The 24,245-nt window shown below is 38.3% G+C and overlaps 1 protein-coding gene across 4 annotated transcripts in view; it reads left to right on the top strand.

Moving 5' to 3' along the window:
• Positions 1-24,245, top strand: part of SLC4A10 (solute carrier family 4 member 10) — a 409,068-nt gene that overhangs the window by 309,224 nt on the left and 75,599 nt on the right. For 3 of the 4 annotated variants that reach the window (XM_082261023.1, XM_082261026.1, XM_082261025.1), the window contains exons 7-9: positions 12,221-12,312; positions 18,257-18,414; positions 22,195-22,282. In XM_082261023.1, coding sequence (XP_082117149.1) covers positions 12,221-12,312; positions 18,257-18,414; positions 22,195-22,282 — 338 coding nt within the window. The remainder of the gene's footprint in view (positions 1-12,220; positions 12,313-18,256; positions 18,415-22,194; positions 22,283-24,245) is intronic. The other variant, XM_082261024.1, reaches the window with a different exon arrangement.

The following is a 24,245-nucleotide window of genomic DNA, read 5'->3' as shown; positions in this document are numbered from 1 at the left end:
AAGATATGATGTGCAGTATCTGTGTTTTATTTGAGTTATTCTGTAAAATACCTTATTTTACAGCGCTGCTGGGCGCTCACGTTACCTCCTGCCACTCTCCTCCTGGCTGATGTAAGCAGGGAATCTCGGACCCTCCTGCTGTAGTACTCAGAGTTGGAAAGAGCTGGCAGGTCATGCAAAATAGGGTATTTTGCAGAGTAATTGAAAAAAAAAAACACCAGATACTGCGCATTATATCATCCTGTAAGAGAGGGGATTACAGGATTTGTCAGTAGTGACTTTACAACCACTTTGAAGCTGAACTCCAAATAATGCTCCTCATTCCTAACACGATTGATTGTATACAATTGTATATGATTAATGTGTGCACCACAAACAAAGAGTCTCTTGAGTGTAATGGTCGGCTAGTGTATGACTTATGAGGCTGATAACTACTTGATTTATGAATGTTTGCTTGTTATGATGTTATTCTCCGTATTTCTTGAAACAATACAGTCCTTGGAAAAAATGTGTTTTATTATATACATATAATCCTAATTCTAGTGTAGTGTCAAGTAAATACAAGGGAAGGGCCATATCTGTAGGGTAAATAGAGCATGGAGAGACGACTTTGATGCTTGCTATTACTGTATCATGTGCCATGTACATATTTTTTCATGTCATGGTCCCATTCCACAACATGTTTAAAATCTCTCTATATATAAAAATGATCTCCCATTGTTCCAACCTATGTGTAGCTTCTAGTCCATGGCCTTTCTCAGTCACCATGCTGTAGTATAGCCAACCTGTAAAAGTCAACATATCCCATTTTTAACTGTATGCTTTTTCTATTCAAACATGTTTTATGTATTATTATAAATAGTGGTCAGAGTAAACCTTGGCTTTGTTAGCCATAGACAATAATGCTTTTTAAATAAGGTAGTTCAAAGAATGGTAATGGGGTTATAAGTGCATTGATCTACATGAAATCAGATTTCCCCTTCTGGAGCAGTCAGAATAGTAAATAACTAATTCTGGTTTCTGTGGATTTCACCACACTCCTGGCCTTAAATATTACTTCTATTAAATTTTACCTTATACAGGGGAGGCCTGGTCAGGAGTAGTGAGCATGAGTTCAGGCCAAACATTTGCCTGTTCGACTGTTCGACGAACACTCGAATTTACCGGATGTTCGCTGGGTGTTTGCTGGGTGTTTGCCCTGCCAAACACCCTGCAATACACTGCGCACTGCACAGTGCATTTTTTGCCCTTATTGGGGAATGTCTTGACTAATCAGGGTGCAGTGTAAGTTTGTTGTTAAAGAGTGGGGCAGCGGCATCCTTAACAACCTAAGAGTCATTAGCTGAAAAAAAAAAGTGCCAGTTAAAAAAAAACGGCGTGGGCTCCACCCTCAAAATCCATATCAGACTCTTATCCGAGCATGCATCCTGGCAACCATACCAAACCACATGCCCTGAACATGGGGGAGGGGGGGTTCATGTTGATGGGGACAAGGGTCTCTTCCCAATGTAGCAGAATTTCCAGGCATTGGGCCTGATGTGGGTCTGCCATGGTTACCGGAAATGCCAGCAGCCCTTTTAAGCTGAATACCCAAGTGAGAGATCTAAGACTATGAACAGTCCAGCATCTTTGTTTTGTTTGTTTTGTATGAGGATGGGAGAAGGGAATAAGTAGGATACTCCTCTGGCTCAACTAGGTACAAATTAGGACTCACAAAATGCCTACTGACGCTGCCTTGATGTTGGCTGAATGCCGGTCAATGCCCGTTGCCGCTTGTGAATCTGAATTGCTGTCTGTGAACTTGATTGTAACTTCTGACACTTCTGGTTAGCTCAAAAGTCAAGCACTGTACTGAAGACTGACTTCCGACACTCTGGTTAGCTCAAAAGTCTAGCACTGCTCCCTCCAGTCCTTCCTGACTGACGTAGCTTTTGTAAACTGCTTCTGCTGCAACTCTCAACACTGCACACTGCACGCCGTACACTTAACACTTCAGGGCCCAACCGCTGGCACCTCCTTTACTCTACTGTACACTGCACGCTGTACACTAACACTTCAGGGCCCAACCACTGGCACCCTCTCTACTCTTCAGGGTCCACACTGGCACCCCCTTTTACTTTTCAGGGTCAACACTGGCACCCCCTTTCCTTTTGCTCCTGCACCGGCTAGCTAGCTCCCGGATCCCTCTGATCTTCTCCGGAGTGGTCCCCTCTCACTAGGCAGACCCCCAGGGGCAATTTGCAGTACTCACGACTGGGAATGCTTTCCTGAAACTCGACCCCTCTCAGCTCCGCTGGTCCTCTAAACACCGGATCCTCTCTGCAGCTCAGCTCAGCCCTCTGTCCCCTTAGGCCAGCCGCCTGGGACACCCAATTCCTCTTGACAGGAGGAGATACAGCCGTGCTCTCCCTCCTGGAACTCTGCTCCCTGCCAAAGATTCTGCATAGAATGCATTAAGATAAAAAAAAAAAACCTCCTGCCTTTACAACTCCTTTAATTGAAAAAGCTGAAGTTAGAAGAAGATTTATTGCCGTGCACAGCTGCACCAGATTTTGCACACTCCAGTTATAGTAAATTATTCCCTAAGGGTTCATGCACACTGGGCTTAAAAAATACTGCTTCTACGGGAGTTTTTCTTTTTTCCTGTAGAAGCAGCTCAATATTATCCTATAGGATTGATTTACTAAAAGTGGAGAGTGCAATATCTGGTGCAGCTATGCTTAGAAACCAATCAGCTTCCAGGTTTTATTGTCAAAGCTTAATTGAACAAGCTGAAGTTAGAAGCTGATTGGCTATCATGCACAGCTGCACCAGATTTTGCACTCTCCAGTTTTAGTAAATCGACCCTTATGTATCCATGTGTATGTGTTTTAGGATGTTTAGATGCAAAAAAAAAAAAACCTTTTGGGTTGTGTTTTTGTGAGGAGTTTTCTCCTAAATGCCCCTAAACACTTGTACAAAAGCGTAAGCATGTTTTTCTCCCAGGGGAACTGGTGTCTTGTTAAGCCCAGTGAGCACGGACCCTAATAGTGATTCACACCTAAATACCAAATAAATAGCACTCCTAAATGCAAAATGCCTACATCCAAGTGAATGAATTAGTACAACACACTGTGGAGATACTTCATTATTCAGACATCAATCTTAGTAGCAACTATTGTTAGAACTACAAGGTGGGTTATTGGCAGAGGTCATTCTTTTGGGACTGACTTCTTTTAGGCTGTGAGATGTCAAGTCACCAGATGCCAAGGACTCCAAAGGAAGATAAGCAGGAAGATGTGAGAAGGTGTGTCTCAATAAACAATGTCCATGACGAACACCCATTTCTTACCATGCCCACATAACTTTTCATGGTAGACTTTCTTTAGCCCACAGAAATTGTTACTACCAGTCACTTAGTTTTATTTATTTTTATTTATTTATTTTGTTTTATTCTCCTATAAGCCAAAGTTTCCCAACCCCCCAACTTTATATAATTTATTTAAAGCAACCTGGTCACCAATTTAAAAAATACAGTTAAAAGCACAAAAAAATTAGGATTTTTATTGCTTACTTGCAGTGTTTTTCTTTTCTATAATTTGTTTTATTCACTTGCAATATGCCTCAGAACTTGTTAAAAATCGTACTGCTCTATGAAGAGTCAATTCCCTAGCATGGCTTTATCCGTAGTTTCACTTCTTCTATGAATGTCTAATTACTCTCTGTATTTGTTCAGCTCCCTCTAGCTTGCCAAAAAAAAAACCCTTATATATCTGATGGAGGAAGACAGAAGGAGAATACCATGCCTCCTGCCCTCCTCCATTTTAGTAAAAGGTATGAGTCTGCTAGGGCTGCTAACATCATTTCCACGTTGGGAACTCCCAGAAACAGTCTCAGGGATTTTGGATGACTATGCAAGGGGATACTTTTACAAGCATGTACCATAAATACATTTAATTCTTATGCACATATAATCCTAAAGGTTTTTTTTTTTTGTTAAATAAATTGTTAGGGGGGCAGGGTCTTTATATTTCCATTACTAATATGAGGTCTTTAAGTAGAAATGTCATTTTATTTTATTTTCTGTGAAAGCATAATTTACTTGCCCTAATGAATTTCGCAAGAGCATAAATCTGCATAACCAATATCAATCATTGTCATAATAATTAAATCTATATACCATTATCATTAAACCCATAGTCATTTTGTGGGAGGTTTTATGACTTCTACTAGTGGCATAGTGCTTGTAACAGACATACAGTTTGGTAGAGTAGAACTGTGGACAGGCTATGGACATTAAAGCATTTGCATATTCTTCAAGTAAAAAAAAAAAAAAAAAAGCCCTCATTAAACTTTGTAGTGTCATACATCGTGGAACAATTCATTCTCAAAGCTCACAAGGAATGCATGAATTAGTTCAAATTCTGTCTCTGATCTCTCTTCATACCGTGTACCTGCTCTTTTTTTTATATTGGGGATAAGAAGAGAAATTGAATACCAAAGAAAAAAAAAATAAATTCTTCTGCAAACTTTGAGAAGTAATTACTCCAAAGTGCCAGAAGATACAGAGGTCTGTGATGGCTTTTTTAAAGGTTTATTTATGTGAGCATTTCATCCCAGTCAAACAGCACTGTTTTATTAAAAATATCACAAGTAACATTTCACTGAGTTCCTTTCACACAGTGATGTTGCAGTGCGGACGTTTGTGTCGCAACTTGCTATGCCGAAGAAAATAATGCAATGCAGTGGTGTGAAATACCCTCATAGAGAACAAGGTTTTTTGCTTTATCTTGTATTGGGTCTCAGTGCACTTGTAAAGCACTAGCTTAGTCAAAGAATGAAATGGGTCACTCACCAGCCTCTTATAAAATAAAATAAAATAAAAATAAAGCTCTGACTGCTATAGTCACTGTCCGTTGCCAAATCTCCTTGACACTAATCCAGCATCATTGTCCCTCTGGGTTTAATGAATTAGAAGAGAAGGGGAAGTTGAGACTTTAAATTAATCGTGTAACACACCTCATTTAAAGTCTCAACTTCTTCTTCTCTTCTAATTCATACAAGGGATGGAGGTGCTTGGTTTAGTACTATGTGCCTCATTTAAAGTCCCTCAACTCCCCTCAACTCCTCTCTTTCTTCTCTGGGTTTAATGACACCCAGAATCATTCAGTTCACTTCTGTTAAGCCCAGGGCATCAAGGATCCACTCCTCCCACTCACCCTGGACTCACTGAAAAATGCTGCAAAAAATGCACCCTGTCATAATGTGGCGCCACTGTCTGCAGCATTCATGGAGGAAGAAGAAGGTGAAGAAGACCAATGACATCACTTGAGCACACTGTAGACCTCTGAAAAAAATGTAAGTATAAAGATTTTTTTAAAAGGTGCAGGTTGTTCCAATGAGGGAGAGGAAAAGCTCCAGGCCTGGAATTGGACTCTAAAGTTTATTTATTCGAATATCCATAGCCTTGCCATAATTCTACTTTAGGTTTTGGGTAAATGTGCATGTTTGGTGGTTTGAACCACAATTTATTTTATTTTATTTACCATAGAGGTCTATTACAAAGTTATAAAAGGGGGACTTGCTAATCTGGTGTCATTCTCATGACTTAGATAAATTAATAGTTGTATATCCAAATTGATAAGATTGGATTTGATAAAGTCACTGATAGGTTGTAAGTCTTTTTCCTGGTTAGAGATTTAAATTAGACATGTGCGGGTTGATTCCTTTCCGAATAAATATTTGAACAAATTTTTAGTTATTCTGTGATTCGGATTATCCGAATACCTGAATTGCGGTATAAATAAAGTTTACCGAATGCTCAGAATAACGAAACAAAGCTCCTCTGAATTTCGGAAATTCTAATTGAAATTCAAATCAAATTTTACATTGAATTCCAGTCGAGTTCGAACTGTAAACTTATTTCTGAACCATTTTGGATTTCGAGTACCATTTCGAAATAATGATGTTTTTGCTAAGCCAAAGATGATTTAAAGAGTCCTTGTAATCATTTGATGAAGATTTTTCTTTTGCTAGTTCACTTTGCCACATTCGAATGGGAAATAAAATCTAAAGTTTTCGATTTGTCCAATTCAAAATTTATAGATTTGAATGTTTCGAATTGAAAAAATGAGTAAATTCGAAAATAATGTAAAAAAGGCATAAAACTACTTCCGAATACGAATTCAACAAATCAACCGAGTTTACTAAAAAAACTAAATAACGAGATTATCAAATCTACACAAAACGAAACATAACACATTTTTTCGTCCTGCACATGTCTAGTTTAGATCAGAATCAGCAGACATGTGAAGATATATGTTAAAGTACTGCATGGATTTTATCAGCGTATTAAGTAAGACCAGTTCATAGTGTGTAAAAGCATGTAACAGGATATAGGTTTGTTAAGGAATTATGCTCTATAGAGAGTCAGACAGATCTGTAATGTACGATCCACAAATACTGACACATGGAAAGTGCACTGATATGAACCTGTGTTCACATTCACTCATATGCAGGAGAATGTTGTAAAAAGAAAAACAAAAAAGTTTATTCTATCCTTGATTGGCTGCTTGATTTGAACATACCCCAAACCCCCCCCTCCTTCCAATAGTAATTTAGACACAGTTTCAAGTGATTTTTGTGTGGCTTTATCCAATTTCACCTCCTTTTAAAGGACATTTAAAGGTAATTGGAGGGTAATTAAAGGGAAGAAGAAAGCTCAGGAGAGATTCTCTGGTTAGCAAGAATTACATGGCCATGCTGAGCTTTGACCACTCTTCATTGCTAACATTATAGACTCTAGCACTATGTAGTGCAGCTTTTAAGGACCATTACAGTGGCTAAAGTGGGTAGCTCAGTGGTTAAGTACAGGAAGGGTCACCTCTCGCCTCTCCAGCCTCTCCTTCTGTCCTCATCATAGCTGATCCACAATACCCAATGGTGGTATGAGAAGCGTGTGTTCTTTACCCATGATACAATGCTCCAGCCTAGCTGCCATCTGTCCTGAGTATCATGACAGGAAGGGGGAAGTTGACATCATAGATCACCTAAACTCTGACACCAGCCAGCAGTGGATACTTAGGTTGCGACTGCGACAGAAAAAGGAGCAACAAGAAACCACTGGAGACATGCACAGCTGCACCAGCTTTTGTAAATCAACCCCAGTATCTAAAATGTAATTGTGACCAGGCTATAGACTTTTAAATATTTATATTCTCAACAATTAGTAAATTAGCTGTAAAAGAAGCCCTTGCTGATGTATTTAGCTGTGCACAATGTGGAGCTATTCATCTTCAAAATTCTCAGCAGAAATACTAAAGTGGTTGTCTAAGTGACCTCTGCTCATCCTGCTCCTTCCTTCCAACAGTTCTCAGCAGCTCTGTGAAATTTGAGGGTAAATTGTGCTACAGTGCCCCCATCTACAGAGATTGATGAGGGTTTGTTTTAAAGCTCATTTACTGCTTGTTAAGAATAGACAAATACTTGAATGTCCATATCATAGCCATGGGTTTAATTTAAAGTGACACTTTCCTTTGCTGATACCTTACTCTTTAAAGCCCAACTCTGGGCACAATTACCTTAGAAGGTTTTTTTAACAGTCAAACATTTCTGTTCCTCAGAAGCCAATTGCTATAATGCAGACATACATCTATGCCCTGTAAATCAGTTATTTTATATATAAAGAATAATACAGTTCCCCCTGTACTTCCTGACTGCTCTGATGTAAGCACTGTATGTCTCATAGTTCCCAATGCTGCCGGAGCCTAAGCTTGTTTGTTTTGTGAATAGTAAGGAGTAGAGGTGGGCAGAGACAGGACTACAGTGCTGGGTACTATCAGGCTTGCAGAAGTAGAAGTATGCCTGCATGATGGCATTTGGCTTTTGAGGAACAAGAAAGTTTAGCAGCTGTGAACCTGTTATGGTAATTGTGCCCAAAGTTGGCCTTTAGGGTCAAAATCCTAGCTGATCTAAAAGTTAATTGTATGACTGCCAAAGATATACGTGGAAACTAATAGGTGTTTTGCTATGCTTGTCTGGGGCTCCAAAATGCACCATTTAATTGTGTCAAATATGTCAAACTTTCTAGTATCGGATGAGGAACAAATCTCTTTGCGTACTTTTTACTCAGTGCCTTTATGGGTTCATGCTGTATTTTTTGTCATTCATCGTTATCCTTCTTTATTTTACTGTGTCTTTGTTGTGTGTGTCTCTAACAGGCTCATCATCTCATCTCTGTTCCTCCCTCATCTTCCTCCCTTGGCCTCTGTTAAAGTTCGTTGAAGTTTTTGAGGTAGTGTAAAAAATAAGAGCTTGGCATCTAGATTCTTGTTTCTCTATGTGTGTGTGTGTGTGTGTGTGTGTGTGTGTGTGTGTGTATTAGCTTACTATTAGTGTATGTTAGGTTATTGCATGGCACTAACAGAATCAATACAACATTGTCCTGGAGCAGATTGGTTTTTACTCATCCAAGTCAAATAAACCATTATTAATAGACTGTCTGTCAAGATCAGAGGTACAGCTATTGGTTGCTCTATGACTTAGCAGTAATAGTCTTTTAATTATGGGTATAATAAACTAAATTGTTAAAAGTCTATCCAGTATCATCCTTTGAATGTGGAAGCCATAGATTGAATCTGGAATGTAGTTAAGTCAAGAGCTTGCAATCATTAATATTGGTAAAGATAATAAAAATAATAATAATAATCTAACCAATTCTGGCTTTATTTAAAAAAAAAAAAAACAACTAGCCTGCTCCTAAGTTAATGTTTACTAGAATTCCATAGCTGTCTGCCATATGTCACCGTGTGTACATACTTTTAGGGGGAGAGGCTTAACTTTTATTAACAGTAGTAACCATACATGAGACAGGGATGCTCAGGAACAGGTTTTACACACTACACATTTATTCAGACAGCAAAAACAGCTTCAATGCACACAGGCGTTGTACAGCAAGTCCATTGCCTATAGAGCCACTTACTAAAAGACTCAAAAACACTTTGGGAGCTGCTTCAGCAACATGAATGGTGTGGAAGGTTGTGAAAAGTTATAACTGTAGGTTGGCTACTATGTGGGCAAAACTTTCAGTTGTTTGAACATTGTGCAAAAAGGCATTTTGTTTTCTAATGTAAACTTCAGGTAAAGAGGCTAAATGCCTTGTTGAAATATTTATAGGTAAGCTGGTTTAATTTCTAAAGGATTTGTCACTCTCTTCAGCCAGTCTTGTGATCCAAGCAAACCCTCCAGGCTAAACAGCCAGGTCCAGTATTGTTCCAGGATCTGCTCAAGCCTGTGAAATAGTGAAATAGCAGCAGCATGTTAGGGATAAGGTCCACCCTCTGCTCGCCTATGCTGAACGTATGTTTCTGAAAGTGCCATATAAAGCAGTAGAGACATTTTTGACTTGGAGTGCTGACCTTCTTCATCTCAGTGTTAATGCTGCTGTGCAGGGGATTACAGAAAGGCTGATGACAGGACAGATTCAGGTACTTATGTTAGCTCTGTATAAAATTATATGTAACTAAATAAATGGTGTCAATTTATATTAATCTAGAGTCCAGGTTCATACATGTACACCTTTTCTTGGTTGATATTATTAATAGCATACATTTAACATGTCTAAATCCTGCCTGTCGTAAAATACCTGGAGTAAAAAAAAAACATGCATTAAAAATTGAAAGTTGTGTCAACTAGGCTCATCAGTAAATTCGTAGTGCTTGCTACTTTTGTTGGTTTTGTGATTGTATTAGGGCCTACTGCACAATACGTAATTCATTGTTTGGTTCAATATTCAGCATAATGCTGAGCATACAAAAGAGAACCTATACCTCAAAGACTTGCATTCAGAACACAACATTTTTGTCTTTTTACTATTGTACAAACTGGACCCTTGGTTTTGCTCATGAAGTGAAACGTATATATACATAACTCAAGGTTTTGAAGGTAAAAATTGAAAATAATTTAAAGTGGTAAAACATTTGCCCCCCCCCCCCCTTTGACGTTCTTTGCAGGCAAAGGTTGTTAGCAGCCCATGCACAGTTAGAATCTTCTTTTCAGGAAAAAAAAAATCCTTCTTTGAAACAAGAGTTTCTAGCAGATTAGAATGGTCAGATGTTCTAGTTTAGGAAGGCTTTCCTTTATCTAGATTATAGCATAGTTAACGTTAGTCACATTAACCTCAGTTTGTTTTGTTATGTTAAAAATGTTTGATCACTCATTCAAGTAGCTTTCTCAGTCCTAATGTCGGAAACATAGCCAGCCATTGATAGCTACATGGGTATAGTTACCTTAATCCAGTCACCATGGTGTCATGTAATGTTTCAAAGCACATATTGGTTGTCCAAGAACTTGATGAGAGATGTGAAAACTGTCCTCTTCTAATTTACATAATTTACCATTTACAAAAAAAGTCTGTAACATTTGTTAATTATTTGGTTTAAATGGCTGAATGTGTGAATTGTTGTCAAATAGCTGCAGTAGAGATGGTACAATAGTATTATATTTGGCTAACAGTTGATATTGAAGGCCTTTACCCCTGTTTAGGTGCAGGTCAGGATTTAGCAGTCAAGTCAGTCTGAAGGAGATGGGAAATTTTGCACAACAGGTGTGAAAGAGGCCATCTACTTCAAACTGGAGCAGACACAATTACAATGCATTTTGGGCATTCAGTGAGGAATTTCAATACCAGGATTTGATTAGTTCATCTCCTTAGCTTAGTGCCAAAACATGGCTATCAGTGGCAGCTGGCAGTTCAATTATTAAACCCTGCTGGGACCCACCAGAGCTGATGTAACCTGGCACCATTTGAAACCAAAATTGAGATCTAGAACACAACAAGCTGCATGTGGCTCATGTGCAGTAGAACAATGTGGGCGCTCCGTCACAGCCCATGACATTTATTCCATGGGTGCGTTATCTGGCAGGTCAAGATTTGATCTCTTCCCAGTCTTTTCTCAAATCTCCCATTTTACCCTGATCGCAGCCTTTTCCTACCTTGCATCTGGTCCTCTCCATATCTATCCAGTAAGTACCATTTTTTCCAAGGATGTTTTCTTTCTTGGCATACCTGCTGGTATGTTCTGTTGCCAGAAATGAACGACCCATGGTTTTTCCTCCCTAACAATTAGGCATCCATCTTCCTTCTAAACTTTCTGCTGAGAGGCCTAGCATTATCTTCTTATCTCTTAATAGCTTGTCTCTTGTAGTTCTTCATCAGTAGTTCACACATTGAAAGGCATCAAACATATGAAGTGGACAAAGTTTTGTAGGATTATCTTTATCCTATTGATTTATTGTTTCTTAAAAAAACTGTTATAATATTTTTATATATTTTTAGACAACATGTTTTGAATTATAATGACTTTATGGAAAGGATATTGCCCATTTCACCTTGTGGATGAATGATTAAAGGGCACATTATGCAACAGACTGTATATTTTCAGCTGTGCAGTTTACAGGATGAATCCCATTTTGTGCAAGTTCTCAATGCTGAGTGTTTATCTATATGCTTTGCTTTAGACTTTGTATGAATTAAAATAACTGGTTAATTGGCATGTACTTTTTCAGCCCCAAGGTGTTTGAGTTGTTTGTCAATGTAATACGTTATTTTAAATATAATCTACAAAATAGATAGGTAGCAATGTAATATTGGTAGTTTATTATTTATCCATTTAAACAGGGTCTGTTTCATTTGGATCATTTTAGTGGTAATTCTTATACAGCTGTAAATGGTGTAAAACCACATGATAAACCTGCCCTTTCTAGATTTATATTATTATGACTGCTAGAATTACTATTAGTTTAACTTATTTTACAAATTTGAATCCACTTTTATTAAATTCTAATTGTTTTGACATTCAATTAGATCTAACAAAATATAAACCCTTTAAAACATTAAACTAGACCTTATATCACAGCATTAAGTGAAAGCTTCTGCTTGTTAACAGTAAAAAAAATGTTATCCAACAAACACAATTTTATGAAAATATAGTTTTCTGGTTTTTAAAACTACTATTCAGTAAGGTAAATAGAAATGTTCAAAGTCAAGTAACTGAAAGCAGCCAAATAGAAACACTAATGTAACTAACGTAAAATGAAATGTGACTGGTTTCTAGCAATTATTTCAGCATTACTAGTTCTGCTTTTGCTGTAATTTATTGCTTTGCTGTGTGTGATTTGTTACATTTATTTTATATTTTAGAATGATTTTTCCCACTTTTAAATGACATTGTGTATTTTTTAGCAGGTCAGCTTGTGTCCCCGCAGTCTGCTCCCTCTTGCATTGAACATAAGAATGATGTCAGTCGAGAGAACAGCACTCTTGACGTTACCAAGGTAAGCACTGCATGAAAAAAAGAAACAAAAGAGAATTAGACATTTTGACATGAAATAAAAATCAAAGATTTTTCCAGTAAGCAGATGAGCGTGGTTCAAAGCACAGCTTGTCAAGTGGATTATTTACTTGGTTTTAATAATTCAATTAGGACTTTTTTTTTCAAAACCAGTGTACACAGTGTTCCATAATTCTTATCATTAATTGATTTTTCTTTCATAATAAGTATCTTTCTAAAAGTAATGTTAAGATTCTAGGAGCTATGCATTATTTAGATGCCTTAGGAATACAAATGATCCCCAGGTAGAGTTAAAGCATGTGGTTGAGGACCCACGCTGTACCGAATCAAATTATGGGGGGGTTCCAGTGTAGAATTAGCCCATAGCATTTTCAGTTTTGGATTGATAAGTAACTTGAAACCATCAATGTAATGCAAAGAGCTGAAAATTCAACATGACTACAACATTTGCGGCTTGCAAAAATATTACATTTCTCATTTACATGTGACTGAACTGGCTAGTCACTAAGGAAAATATGAATGTCATCCATGTCCTCCTCTGAGCAGCTCAGCTCACCCTGATGCCCCTTGCCAGTAATGATTCAACAACCTCCCAGCCTTCTAATCTCTAATGTAAATCCTGAACAAAAGCATTAATAGGATTCAGCATTTCTTTCAAGTTTGTTAATGACACTGGTCGGGAAGATGAAGGGAACTGCTTTAGAGAGGTTTGTGTGGAATGCTCTGCAGCACTATCTTCCATGTCAGATTCTTCACCAGGCAGCTTTCCCTGCTTGGCTTTTTAAAACTTGGTGAGCTTCGGGTGGAGGGAATATTAGGGGGGAATAGGACAGTGTCTCTAGCTTTTGGTCGGTGTATGGAAGTACATACTGATGAGACCCAACTGCTGGAATCAGAAGAATTCTCCTCCTCAGCCGCCGCACGTGTGGCCGGGTCGGTGCCATCTTGGTACACCCGATCCATGGCCGGGGCAAAGAAATTCGTTAATTTCTGTGGAGCAGAGAACAGGGTCCCCCATTTTGGCATACCGCCAGGTGCAGGGTCCTATTAGACACGATGGATAGCTCAAGCAAAGAACCTCTGTTGCACTGGATCATCGCTGGACCGTCAATAGAGCCATTCTCAAGGCAGCTGTTCCTGATGCCGGCCGGACACGCCCCCCCCAAATCTGTCAAATTATAATGGGCAGTGAAAGCATCATCCATTTTTTGCTCCACATGAGTTACCCTCTGTTGAACATAAGCATTAATAGGATTCAGCATTCTAATCTCTAATGTAAGTACAGGAACTCTGGGAGGGGGAACAGGGTCAGTCCAGTTGCTGAAAGAATAGCTTGGATGACAGCAGTATTTCTGCTGTAAACTTATTTTTATTATTATACAGGTTTTATATAGTGCCGGCAATTTGTGCAGAGCTTTACAATCTAAATGGAGACAGTACAGTTGCAATACAAAAAAATACAGGAGGGTTAAAAGGCCCTCCTCATAAGAGCTTACAGTCTAATAGGGTGTGGCAAGTGGTACAAAAGGTTATAACTGTGGGGGATGAGCTGATGGAAGTGTTACAATTTTAGTTAATTGGAGGTGTGCTAGGCCTCCCTGAGGAGATACGTTTCCAGAGATGGCCTAAAGGCAGCCAGAGTGGTAGATAGCCAAACAGATTGATGTAGAGAGTTCTAGAGAATGGGAGAGGCTCTGGAGAAGTCCTGGAGGTGAGCATAGGAGGAGGAGACCAGAGTGCTTGAGAGCAGGAAGTCTTGGGAGGAGCGGAGATCATTTCCTCCATGGTGCTTGCAGCTAAGAAAGTCTGTGACGCTTTCTTAAATATCACAGACTTTATCTAGCAAGAAAAACAAATCTCCTTCTGAAAATGCTAGTTTTCTGGATGCAATGCATGCTGCACTGGATGCATACCTTTTCTGGGTTGGTGTCTCATAAAGACTCACGCCAGGTAACTAGAATTTTCACAGGAAGATTATATGTGACAGCACCCCTTATTTATTTCAGTGTAGTTTTGCCCTAAAGTCTAGGTTCACCTTTTAAATAAACTAGCCCATGCTTACAAGGGGCCCTAGTAGTTTGCAATGCATTGTGCTGTTTGCAAAAATATTGTTTAATGCAGATACCATATCTGTGGGCCTTTATATTAGTTGTCCTCAAAGAGGCTCATCGGCCATTTTGTTGTAGCTCATATCCTGGAAAAAAGCCAGGACAAAGGAATGTAAACATTGGGAGTATAATGACGAGGCTTCATGGGTGACAGGAAAGGCCTTCAGGTATGGCATTTGTCTTAACCCCTTCCTTCCCAGCTCTAGCATCTCTTTAATAGGGTCTGGGAATAATTGGCTGATTATGTGGCCACTGTTATTCGCTGTCCCAAGGCAAGAGACTTTCTACAAATAGCAGAGTGTACTTTAAACTATCGGGGTTCCTTGTCTGCAAGGTGAACTTAGCTTTTAATGAATCATGTAACTGAAATCAGTACTTCGGTCTGCAGAGGAAATTCAAATTTGACCAAATGACCTATTATAAGGAGGAGAGAATGGTGACCTTGGCTAGTATTTTTCAACAGTTCACAGTATTTCTGATCATATTGTTGCAAAATTAGAAAGTTTGATTTTTCTCTTTTTTATGGTAATTATACTAAACTGAGTTATTTTTTTTATTAACTGTGCTTACATTATATTGTTTTATTTTATTTTTTGGCACATGAAGTGTATAAATATTTGACAAAAACACAGAAATCTCTGGTGCTTTCTTCACAGATTTTGGGGAAATGCCAGGTACATTTGCATGGATAATCTTGTAAACGTTGACAGGGAATGTGTGCTGGTGTCTAAGGAAACAGATGGCTGATAGAGCTTCCTATATTAAATGTCCATCTTTGCAGAGTGCTGGAGAGTTTGGTCAGTGTAGTCTAGGTTTGGATGATGATACATTCGTGATCTATTAAATTATTGACATCTTAAAGAACTCCAGTATAAATAACAAGTGTTATATTGGTAGAACTGTCAAGATCCCTAAAAAAAAAAATATTTTGCTTTTATTTTAATTGAAGTTTCCGAAGGTGGGAGAACTTTTAAAGAGTATATACGTTGCTGGGAAATGAAAAGTTTAAAATAGAAGTATGGGTGATGAAAAAAATAAACAGCCATACTTACCTCTATTCTTCAGCATCTGCGTGATGCTGCAGCTGCCCCACATTGGCTCTAAGACTAACAAATGAGCAATCACATGAGCGTTGATTGTTCAATTCTTGGTCTTCTCACAGTGGGGAGCAGTCACTGCCCTTTGTTCTGATCCTGCAGCACACACCGGAGGGTGGGCGCAGCTGGCTCCAGCTCTCAGCCATTTGCTGAAAGGCAGAGACAACTGTAAATCAGGCAGCCGGATGGATGCCAACAATATTTTCAGGATCCTTCTAGAGCCTGGAGCAGCTTGTGAATGAGTGAGTATGGACAAAATACACTAGTGGAGTCTAGATATATATTTTTTTCATACAAGATTCATACAATTTTCACCCAGGATTCATACACTTTTTCAATAGAATCCAATTAGAAAGCTGTGTATCTTGGGTGAAAACAGTTATAAATAGACCCCTTTAGTGGTTGGTTTTGAAGATAGCTAAAATACACATTAGTAGCCCTCCCACATCAAAAACTTAGATAAAAGAAGATTATATATAGTAATCTAGACTGTTCTACCCTTAACTTAACTTCTGCAAAGGGAAGGGTTGCATTTAGGATCATTGAGAGCCAGTGGGAATCATGTTGTGGCAATGCCCATTCCACCATAGTCATGGCCAATGCTATATACACAGGGAAGAATGATTCTTTTTTTTTGCTCCTAATTAACTAACTATGACAAGCTGAAGAGGAGCATGAAATGACAAATGTCCCACAATTGTTCAACAGATGCACTACGTTTGAACCCTGGAGACCCCACGTGTAATGTTTTTGTACAAAGAAAGACATGTTATATTTGTACAACTGCAGTGAGATTTTGTAGTGCCATCAGTTAGTGCTTAGCAAAACTATTGTTAAAGATTAAATACTATTTGTAAGACATTATTTTGAAGGTTGTAATTTATTTATCTGAGGTTGTTGCTTTCAGACAAAATCAGTTCCATTTATTTTTAATACTGCACATTACTTTAACTGAACATTAATTTCAAAATACTGACCTAGTAAGTGTTTTCTTATAAATAGTTTATAGCTGGCCAAATACAGACAACTCCAATTATACTGTTCTATTCACAAATACATCACTGGCTTATATGTCTGTATCTAACCAAAGAGTCCATTAAAAAACCAGCAGGGCCGACGATGAAATGTAAGCTTGAGCTTCTTTAATAACTCATACAAAATCTTCACATAATGCTCATAGGGTGCTATTTAGTTACAATATTTTATGGTTTTAAATCCATGTAGGTCTGTTCTTATAATTACATTAGACCTGTATGATAGACTAAAGAGGACCCAAAAAAATATATAAGCTATATATTAGTTGCTGGAGACCAACATCAGTACAATCTCTATCAAAACGAATTCTGAAACATCGCACAAAGTTTTACACAATATAGACTATAAGGAGACTCCTGTTTGAAACTGTAAAGAAAATCTCCCCAAGAAAAATTCCAAGCCTTGGATAGATGTCACATATAATTTTGTGTGCTTCATTGCGCTTAGGATTCCAAAAATCACCTATAGTGTTATATATTTCAGTGCTGCTACTTAAATAATAAATCTCAAAAATTGTGTGACATTAATATTATTGTACCAACCAATAATAAATTTCACAATAGTGCAATCACTGTGACTATGCAGTTGACAATCATAAATCTGCAAGTGATAATAATCAAACGTGAAAATATTACACAATATTCAAAAATTTCAAAATCATACAAAGTCCATACAACTATCAAAATGACGGTGTAAAAATCAAAAAATAGATCTTCAAAGTGATTAAATTCAGTAAAGTTTGTAATTAACAGTCAACTCTCTAAGTGAGTAGAGCCAGAAATAATAAACCTTATATCCACCACCAGTGTGATTAAATAGAGCCTTCAATCCACAATCAGCAGGTCTCAACTTATGAAGGTTGTATTGACTTATTTCTATTTTAATCAAATTTTTTAATATTTTGTATTATTTTCACGTTTGATTATACCACTTGCACATATATTACTGTCCACTGCATAGTTGCAGTGGTTGCGCTACTGTGGAATTGATTATTGGTTGGTACACTAATATTAATGTCACAACATTTTTTAGATCTCACATATAGCTTATGCATATAACATTCCTAGTCTATTAGGGAATTATTTAATATATAATAGTTAAAGGGGAGGTGTAGGAAAGAAATAATGAAATGACGTACCACTCAAAAAGTTGAACAGAGTTCAAGATAAGATAGTAATATCTGTCAGAAAACAGTGTTTTTTAATTAGTGGCTCAGCTCTGGCTGCATTACTTGCCTCCTGTCTGGAACTGCAACCTGCAGATTTACCTACTCTGGATCCAGGATTGGGCTCTTCTTTTGGGTTACATTTTGCCTGTCCAATGATGTGGAGAACTGTGCAGATGTCATCACATCAACAATGCTCTCTACATGTTTGAGGACCAGCTAGCACCAAAGAAGAGGCGAAGAAGAAGACCCCGCATGTCAAATGACCAGTGTAAAGACTTTACAGTGTAACTTTTTTCTAAAGAAAGTTAAATATGAAATCAAATGCATGTAGGTGCTGGGGGGCATCTGGAGGTAAGAAAAGGTGACTGGGGAGTGAGTGGAGGATAGGCAGAACTTAGAGAAAGCTTTCACATACTGTATACCACGTACGATAAGGTAAATGTCATTGATCTATTATGAAACATGTATAATCAGAAACAATTCATGTATAATCAAAAACACTTTTTTTTTCATTTCTAGTTTGATTTACATTTTATGAAAAAAATACCCCCTGGGGCAGAAGCTTCCAACATCTTAGTTGGTGAACTGGAGTTTTTAGATCGAGCTGTGGTGGCTTTTGTTAGACTTTCTCCTGCAGTTTTGATCAGTGGCCTTACAGAAGTCCCCATTCCATCAAGGTATGCATTTTTTTGCTGCATGTGAGTTTGAAGATCAGTCTTTGATGTAGAAAATGGCTAGTTATTATTTGCTGCAGATGGAGCCAATATCATTTTTAAGTAATGTAGAACTTTACCTAAAAATAAAATTGCTATCAGGAACACATTTAAATGGAGGAAAATCATGCTATATCTCTTCCGCAACAAAAGCTTTCTACTTTCTCACTAACGCACTTCTTTAGAATGTATGCTGAGCTGTACACGTGCAGCTCAGTGTACATTCTCAGCATGCTTTACATGCTGGGATAAAATAAAGTGGTAATAAACCCAAAACCAATAATGTAGTATATTGCAGCTTACACATTTTTAGAAGGGAAGCTGTGTTCTTTTTCTTCTTTAGGCTTTTTCCCATCTGGTTTGACATGGTGATCAGGCAAGTAGCACACCTCCTGTACCAGAGTGCCTACAATCCTGATGAAGGAGAAACATAAATACCTTTGGACAGCAGCATTGTCAGTCTTGGGGGGGGGGGGGGGGTTGTTAAATGTCCTAGCAGGTTTAAATTCACTAACAAACTGAAGCTGTACTCGAGCTCACACTTTTTAAGAAGTTACAGCAACAGTTTTGTTCCTTTTGGGATAAAAGTTTTGACATGAATAAATTAAAGCTCTTGTTCTGCTGGAAAACAGACCTACTTGGCCAGAATACCAGATGAAAAAAAAAACAAAAAAACAAAAGCTTAAAACAAAATTAATACAGTCATCACATCTAAGAATTGGTAAGCTGCAATATAATAAATGTCCACTTTACCTCCTGTTTGCATGTGCTGGACTTTTGTTATCCTGGACCAGCCTATCAAGATGGCCAAAGTCAATCTCTTGGACTCCCAGAGCTGAAGACATCCCAGAGATCGAATCAGAGCTAATGACATCCCCTCTTCATATATTTAAAGTGTCATTGAACCCAGACTATAAAAAAACCTCTCATTACATGCTATATAACAGATCGTGCTTACTCACAAAGCCACTAAAGCTTTTGTTTTGTGTAGAGTGAAATATACCTGGTTGATCCTGTGTTCAGCTGTCCCTTCCACTGCAGCCTAAGATTGTGTAAACCAGCTGGTGTCCTCTTTTGCAGTAGTTACATAGTTAGTCAGGTTGAAAAAAGACACAGGTCCATCAAGCTCAACCAATAAAAAAAAAATGAAAACTCAACCATACAATCCCATATACACAATCCTATACCCACAGTTGATCCAGGGGAAGGTGAAAAACCCCAGCAAAGCATGCTCCAATTTGCTACAACAGGGGATAAAATTCCTTTCTGATCCCCCGAGAGGCAATCGGAAATTCCCTGGATAAACTTTACTTATAAATGTTAATACCCGGTTATTTTATGTACACCGAGGCAAGAATACAGGCCTTTTTTTAAAGAAATCTACTGATCTGGCCAGAAAAAGCTCTTGAGGGAGTCTGTTGCGCATTTTCAAAGCTCTTACTGGGAAGAAACATTTCAATATTTGGGGACAAAATCTCTTTCCCCCCCCAGAGGTAAAGAGTGCCCTCTGTGATGACCTTAAAGTGAATAACTCAACACCAAGTTCACTATATGGACCCCTTATGTATTTGTACATGTTGATCATATCCCCCCTTAATCTCTTCTTCTCAAGAGAGAATAAATTCAGTTCCTCTAATCCTTCCTCATAGCTGAGCTCATCCATGCCTCTTATCAGTTTGGTTGCCCTCTATTAAGCATGCTCAATTTTCTTCTCAAGAGAGAATAAATTCAGTTCCTCTAATCTTTCCTCATAGCTGAGCTCCTCCATGCCTCTTATCAGTTTAGATGCCCTCTACTAAGCATGCTTAATTTTAATTCCCTTCTAAACTCGTTTCCTCCTTTTTCTAATCTGTGAAGCTTACATGACTATATAGTCACACATGTGGGCGTATACACAGTGGCAAATGACACTCCCTCCCTCCATGTCCTCCTATTGCTAAACACTATGGGGCCAGGATATAGTATGCTGATTGATTACATTCACTGAGAAATTAATTAAAAAGTTTAGTTTTAATATAAATCTGTATTAAATATGTCCAATGTAATTTCTAACACCTATAAAGTAAAAAAAAAAAAAGAGCCTTGGATGCAGATGCAGTCTGAACAAAGTGAAAGCTAGTGGCAATCATCTTTTACTCTGCCAATGCCATAGTAATGCACAATAAAATACACATTTGATGTTCAATAACGATTTATTGGGAGCTGTAAAACAGTTATTTGATATTTATAATCTAATTTGAATTGCTCTTCTGAAACTTTTTTTTTAGTCATGTGACTGGCACAGCACCAATCAGGTCTGGCCAGACACAGACTCACACTATAGACAGCATACATCAGCAGATTCCAAAGAACAGGGAAAGATCATGTGACCACACAACAGCGCCATATGAATAAGGTACTTAGAGGATTTAGAAAAAACAAAAAAACAAACAATTAACATACAGTGCCATGGTGTATACGATTTATGTGAATGAATTATGGCAATTAACACTTCTCTGTTTAGTATTACAATAACTTCAAAGTTATCACTCTTGAACCAAGGAGGAGGCAATTGAAAGCCACATGATACATTTTATTTGGTGAAATAAAAAAAAATTGATGTTCACAAAAGCAGATGACTCCAACCCATTTTTCGAGATGTAACTTTGGGTTCCTGTGGGGATTTGTACCACCAACAGGTTATTTTTGCAGACTCCTATTGTACTTACTGATTTTATGTGACCACCTGAGAACTTCACAGAGGCCCCATGCCAGAACCCCGAGGTTTAGTGAGTGACCACCCTTATCCTTTATAGAGACAGGTTTTCTCCATTTTGGAAGGTTGCGTGCTCCCACCCCTAAGGGTGGCCACAGCCTCAACAGATGTAAGTTATTTTTTATTTTATTTTTTTTCCTATTGTGGAATTATTTCACTTTTCTAAAGCATTTTACCATTTTTTTAAGCAATTTGCTATCCTATAAAGGCTCATCCGCCTCCCTGTTTTATTTTATTTTCTTTGGAACACCCTGAGCTTTTCCAAAGACCACAAGCCAGCTCTTCAGGATCAAACTCTTCTGGCCACAGTGGACCACTGCACCCTTGACTCTTGTTTGCAATCAGAGTTCCAGTTCATCCCTGGACTCTATGCAATCCATTCAAGTTCCTCCAAACCAATCTGGTCAAACCATGTCTTTATGGAACTGACTGTGCACAGAGGTGCAGTCATGCTGGATCAGAAGATGACCTTCTCCAGACTGTGGCCTCAAGATTGGATGCTTACAATTTTCTAAAATGTTTTTGTAACCTGTAACATTAATAATACCCTTCACTGTAAACACCTAAACTCTTACATTTAGAAGAATGGCCAAATACTTTTGGCTATGTAGGTAGGCATGATGGTCAGGTGTATACAAACTCTTGGCCATATTGTGTATGTATATGCAATTTTTCACATCCTAATTTAGATACAGAAATCACAGCTGGATTTTTTAAGTTTTATTTTTTGCAGATAAGATGAAGTACGATTTATTGTTATTATTGTTATTAATTATTTCCCTGGTACACCTGGTACAGTAGAATGGACATGTTTCATGGTTATCTGCTAGCAGTGAATCAGCCTTATTATTGTAAACCTTAAACCTAACAGATAGATTTGCCCAGCTCTACTACTGTTCATCATTACTGCTACCATAATATGGTGTTATATAAGCTGGTTCTGTCTTTTAGTAGCTGAAAATTATATTTTTGTTCATCTTGCTATGCAGATTTCTGTTTATACTACTGGGGCCACTTGGAAAGGGACAGCAGTATCATGAAATCGGACGGTCAATTGCAACTTTGATGACAGATGAGGTAATTTTTCCCCAAATGTTTTTGAAGCAATGTTTATTGTTAACGTTTTTTTTTGTAATTTATGGCAAGTACAAATTGGCGGTTGATTTACTGAAACTGGAGAGTGCAAAATCTGGTGCAGTTGTGCATGGTAGCCAGTCAGGCTCCTAACTTCAGCTTATTCAATTAAGCTTTGATAAAAAAAACTAAAAACCTCTATGTAGAGCTGCACCAGATTTTGTACTCTCCAGTTTTAGTAAAACAACCCCTATGTGTAGGCAGGTGTCCCCTGCATGGAAGCTCCGAATGCACATGCTATCCCTGTTGCAACACTGCTTTCCGTGCATTAGTTTGGCTACTGTTAACAAAATGAAGCATAACATGTCATATACACTATATTACCAAAAGTATTGGGACGCCTTCCTTTACACACACATAAACTTTAATGGCATCCCGGTTATACTCCGTAGAATTCAATATTGAGTTGGCCCACCCTTCGCAGCTATAGCAACTTCAACTCTTCTGGGAAGACCACAAGGTTTAGAGGTGTGTCTATAGGAATATTTGACCATTTTTCCAGAAGCTCATTTGTGAGGCCAGGCACTTATGTTAGAGAGAAGGCCTGGCTCGCAGTCTGCGCTCTAACTTATCCCAAAGGTGTTCTATCAGGCCAGACAAGTTCCTCCAACCCAAACTCGCTCATCCTTGTCTTTATGGACCTTGCTTTGTACACTGATGAACAGTCATGTTGGAACAGGAGGGGCCAACCCCAAACTGTTCTCACAAAGTTGGGAGCATGACATTTTCCAAAATGTCTTGGTATGCTGATGTCTTAAGAGTTCCCTTCACTGGAACTAAGGGGCCAAGCCCAACCCCTAAAGCAGGGTCCATAAAGACATGGATGAGCAAGTTTTAGGCAGAGGAACTAGACTGGCCTGCAAAGAGTCCTGACCTCAACCCGATAGAAAACCTTTGAGATGAATTAAAGGGCAGACTGCGAGCCAGACCTTCTCTCCAACATCAGTGCCTGACCTCACAAATGTACTTCTGGAACAAAGGTCAAACATTTCCATAGACACACTCCTAAACCTTGTGGACATCCTTCCCAGAAGAGTTAAAGCTGTTATAGCTGCAAAGGGTGGGCCCACTCAATATTGAACCCTGTGTACTAAGACTGGGATGCCATTAAAAATCATGAGCTTTTAAAGGCAGGCGTCCCAATACTTTTGGTAATATAGTGTATGTTATTGCTGCTTTTTATAAACCATCCTTTAGGCTAGCTGGGTTAAATAGGTACACTGGAAATAAAGGCATTAAAAAAGCATGGAAAGTGTCATAAAAACTTCAAGAGTTTGCTGTCAGCATCTGAAACAAGGACAGGCTTTCATGATAACTGAGACATGATGCTGAGACACAGCCCCGCTGTCTTTTATGGGAGATGGCAAATAAAGGATACTGGGCGTGTCTAAGTAGGCATGCCGACATTAGTACAAGATAGATCATGTAGAATTCAGTTTTAAATGCGATCTTAACATGATTCCTGAAATATAGGATCAGCAGTCTATATACTAAAAAAAGAGTCTAAATACTTTAAGATGATCTGGCAGAGGCATAGATTAAGGGCAATTCATTTAAATCTGTCTTTCAATGGCAATTTATTATCAAGAATCAGTTTATTGGACACCTTTGCTAGGCATTTGCAGCTGGGCTCAGAAATTTATTAGGGCCCTTTCACACGGGCTCTCCGTATGTCCGCAAATCATCCTATTTTTTTGCGGATGATTTACGGACATAATGTAAGTCAATGGCATTGCGGATGTCAGTGGAATACCATCCGCTGACATCCGATTTTCTTCCTTTCAGTTCTGTTCCGTTTTTTGGAACGGAACAGAACCCTATTTTTCCTCTTTTCAAAAAATGGAAAGGAAGCAAAATCGGATGTCAGCGGTGTCATCCGCTGACATCCGCAATGCCCATAGACATA

Source organism: Pelophylax lessonae (genome assembly GCF_965119305.1).
Source record: "Pelophylax lessonae genome assembly, chromosome: 6".
NCBI lineage: Eukaryota > Metazoa > Chordata > Amphibia > Anura > Ranidae > Pelophylax > Pelophylax lessonae.
This window is presented reverse-complemented; position numbering and strand designations above follow the sequence as displayed.